The 3714-nt window shown below is 58.7% G+C and overlaps 1 protein-coding gene across 1 annotated transcript in view; it reads right to left on the minus strand.

The window, feature by feature from the left end:
- DNPEP (aspartyl aminopeptidase) overlaps positions 1-3714 on the minus strand; it is a 5178-nt gene that overhangs the window by 961 nt on the left and 503 nt on the right. Inside the window, exons 2-11 of the mRNA XM_031058065.1 lie at positions 3530-3692; positions 3082-3207; positions 2813-2943; positions 2362-2446; positions 1842-1949; positions 1537-1614; positions 1122-1205; positions 675-835; positions 491-530; positions 74-175 (exon numbers count right to left, since the gene is read on the minus strand). Of these exons, the coding sequence (XP_030913925.1) occupies positions 74-175; positions 491-530; positions 675-835; positions 1122-1205; positions 1537-1614; positions 1842-1949; positions 2362-2446; positions 2813-2943; positions 3082-3207; positions 3530-3692 (1078 nt within the window). The remainder of the gene's footprint in view (positions 1-73; positions 176-490; positions 531-674; positions 836-1121; positions 1206-1536; positions 1615-1841; positions 1950-2361; positions 2447-2812; positions 2944-3081; positions 3208-3529; positions 3693-3714) is intronic.

Raw genomic sequence — 3714 nt, forward strand, 5'->3', positions numbered from 1 at the left:
TGCTGAACCCAGGGGCAGGGTTCATCCTGCCAAACTCCTGATGGACAAGGAGGGCTCACCCCGCCCTGCTCACCTGCAGAGGGACACCCACGCGGGCAGCAATGTCCCGGATTACAGCTTCAGTGACAGCTGTGGAGGCGTAGCGCTGGTTGCTGTTCACTTTGATGACAGGGCCCTGCACAAAGGAAGGCAGGCCCGTGATGGGACCCAGGAACAGTCAGTGGCCCTGGAAGCACCCATGCCCAGGCAATGCCCAACATATCATCCATTCTCCCTTTGCTGGGTAAGCCCATGGGATGGGGACAGTGTTTCCATGGGGACAGCCCCAGCTCAGAGCAGGGAGGAGCTCTACGGACAAGACCGGGATCCCAAGTGATTAACATCAGATATGTGGCATAGTCAAATCCCATTGCAGGATAAACATTTTCCATTTGAATGTAGGACAGACAGACAGCAACCATCCTGGACCCAAACAGAAGGCTGCCCTCACCTTATGGAAGGCTGGACGATGATTCTCCTCGTGCTTGTCCCTGCAAAAGAAGTTTCACACTAGAGCCTTTCCTCCCTGCTGCAACAAGGACTGTCCTGTCTGTACCACCTGGGGAGTGATGGGGATACATCCCACAGGTGGCAGGGCAGGCTGTCACGCCTGTGGCACAGCTCAGACTACTCACACATAATTGGGGTGCACAGCATGGGCCATATCAGCACTGATCATGTAGGACTTGGCCACTGCCTCCTCGAAGGCTGTCAGGTTGTGCGGCGACGCAGAGATCCGGCGCAGCACCAGCTCCGTTAGCAAGGACTCTGCGCCCTGTGCGCTCTCTGACCCTACCTGCCAAGGATCACCATCAGCACAAGCCTGCAGCACCACAGGGGCCAGAGGGGTGACAGGCTGCTCCCTAAGGCCAGCAAAGCAGCTTCCTGCCACACCAGTGCTTCCCACCCCTGCCTGGGCCATGCTCCACGTGGTTGTAAGCAAATCCCTGCTTCCTCCACTGGGCTGTGGGATCTCTCTCCCGCTAGGATGCTCTGTCCAATGCTAGGCATGGCTGGGGAAGAGCAGAGAACATGGAGCACCTTCTGGTGCCAGCCACCCCACGGCTGTGCCACTCGCTCACCTCCTCGTTGTCATAGAGCGCGATGAGACGCACATTGGGCTCCTCGGAAAGGGACGAGGGTGCTGCACATGAGTCAATCAAGGCCTGCAGGATTAGGGGGGAATGCAAACCAGCATGAGTGCCACTCCATCCTGGAAATCTCAGAACCGAGCCATCAGGAAACCCCCCAGGAGAGTCCAAAGCATGGAGGAAGGGAGCTGTGGGCACACACATTGCCCAGCGACAGCAGGAGTCACCCCTGGGAGCTGCTGGGAATCCCACGCGCCCAGCAAAGGGGGCATCCCACCCCAGGTCCTCCAACTATCTAGACCCATTCCATGAGAACACAACTCCCTGCAGAGCCTTTGGCCAGCCCAAAGCTGAGCTGGGGCGCATGGGGGCCATGCTGCAGCCTCCAGGTTGTTTCCCCTCTCACCTGCAAGGCGCAGTAGCAGCTGTGCAGGTTGTCCAGACGTGGGGAGAAGATGAACTCATCGAAGGCACCACCCAGCGTCTGCAGAGAGCCAAGAGGAGTAGGGCATAAGCTCTGGGTCACCAAAAAGTACCTGCCACTGGGTTCCCATTCCAGTACCCTTTATCTATGCCCCTCAGGAGCAGCTCCCTCTAATTCCATTCAGCTCCCAGCCTGGCACGCCCCAGGCAAAGGACATGCACCAGGTAACACCTGTGTAGTGCCAGCCCACAGGCTGTGTGCAGAGGGAGGTTCCTGCCCTTACTCACCGCTGGCTGTGTATCTGCCAGGCATAGCTCCATCTCCACAATCTGCTCTGGTTTCACCCCCAGCTGGGGGCAGATCAGGGAAAGCAGAACAGGGCTGTGCCGCTCTGCCTGGGAACAAAGCAGAGCTGTGGGCAGAGCAGGCAGTGGATGGCAGGAGAAACTCCTGGTTTCCCTTTGCAAAGCTGTCCCTGATCCTGCTTATATTGGCAAAGTCCTCTCTCCTACTAACATCTCCCATGTTCAAGCCCCCAGCTCACCCAGGACAGCTCTATGGCCCCCCATCCCTGCCCTGCCTCCCCAGGGAGATGCACCCCTTCCACACTGGCTGCAGGCAAGCGTGAGAAGAGAGAGATGGCTGAACAGATGTGCCATGTACACAGCTGTGAGGCAGAGTGGAAGGTTACCAGCAGTCCACAGGGAGAAGGGGAGCCTGGTGGCAGGTCCCCGAGGACTCAAAATCAAAGGTGACAAGTTTGAGGTCCTTGCAAGTGTCCCTGCTGATCCTTGGCACACAGCTCACCTGGGCCGCAGCACTGCAAGGTGTGGACTCCATAAGCACCTCCTTTTCCAGCTCCTCCTGCACTGCAGTGGCCAGAATGGGAACCCTGTGGGGGTCAGCAACATTAGCTCTCAGAGCTTTGCTCACATCACCTGCTTGGGTCACACACTGCCAACCCTTCCTGGTGTGTTTGCCTTGCTCCTCCAGGGAATGACTGATATGTCACATGGAGGAAGAATACACATTTTAAACACAAATCTATTGTGCCACCTCAGGACACCTCAGTGTCCTGTCCCAAATGCTTGAAAGCATCTCCTGGAAGTACTCTATGGGGCTAAAAGCCACTGCAGATCTCCGATCTCCCCCCTGCAATGAGTGGCTGCCAAAGGGAGAGCTAAGGCGAGGCTTTGCTCTAGCTGGGTCCCAGCCCTCCCAAGGGCTGGCCAGGAGTCGGGGCTGAGCCAGGCCTTACAGGTGGTGCTCGGTGTTGGGCCCAAAGTTCTCATTGATGCTGCGCTGCAGATGGATGGCCAGGTGAGGAATGCGGAGGACGGGCCGCTCCACACGTACCAGGCGCTGCTCCAGGCGCCCCGTGGCTTGGTCCTGAAACACAAGGAGGCCTTCTGGGGCCAGGCCTGCAGAGCTGAGAGGCTGCAGCAGGTCCCACTCTGCTTGGGGGTCAGTGACCCAGTGCCAGAGACACACAGCTATCCGACCATGCGTGCCCTAAATCAGACTCACCTTTATGATCACCCTCCCGGCCACGGTGAGGTCACGGTCGAACCAGGTGTTCCAGATGCCCCCTCCATAGGTCTCCACTCCGACTTGCACTATGCCCACCTGTCCCCGCTTAGAGCGACGCTTCACCTGGGCAACAGCAGAGGTGTCACTGCTGGCACCATGAAGCGCTGGGGAACGGGCAGCTGGTGGGAACTGGGCAGCTCATGCCCAGAGCCTATCTGCTGATGCTGCCAGCACAGGGGGCTGTGAGGGGCTTTGCAGGACCAGGGACACAGAGGAGACAGCAGCAGGCAGAGCAATGCAGGGGCTGCTCTGGGTGACAGATTTGGGAGGTGTAGGGAGCCAACAATGATGCTGCAGGGCACAGGAGTAGTCAGGATAGTTTTTGCTTGTGGCATGAAACTGGCGGAACACAGAGGAAGACTCAGCACCCAGGTGGGAGACTTACCCTGAGGCAGGGGCTATCAGTGTGGGCTCCTAGCAGGCTGAACCCATTCCCGGGCTGGAACTGGCCGCCGACGGCGAAGGCGATGAGGGTGGAGTAGTTCCTGGTGATGAAGTACTGGAGGCAGAGGGGTAGGGGTGAGATGCCCCGTCCCCCTCGGCTCCCGCTGCCCCGTCCCAGCCGCGCCC

Source organism: Geospiza fortis, unplaced genomic scaffold (genome assembly GCF_000277835.1).
Source record: "Geospiza fortis unplaced genomic scaffold, GeoFor_1.0 scaffold112, whole genome shotgun sequence".
In the NCBI taxonomy this organism is placed as follows: Eukaryota; Metazoa; Chordata; class Aves; order Passeriformes; family Thraupidae; genus Geospiza; species Geospiza fortis.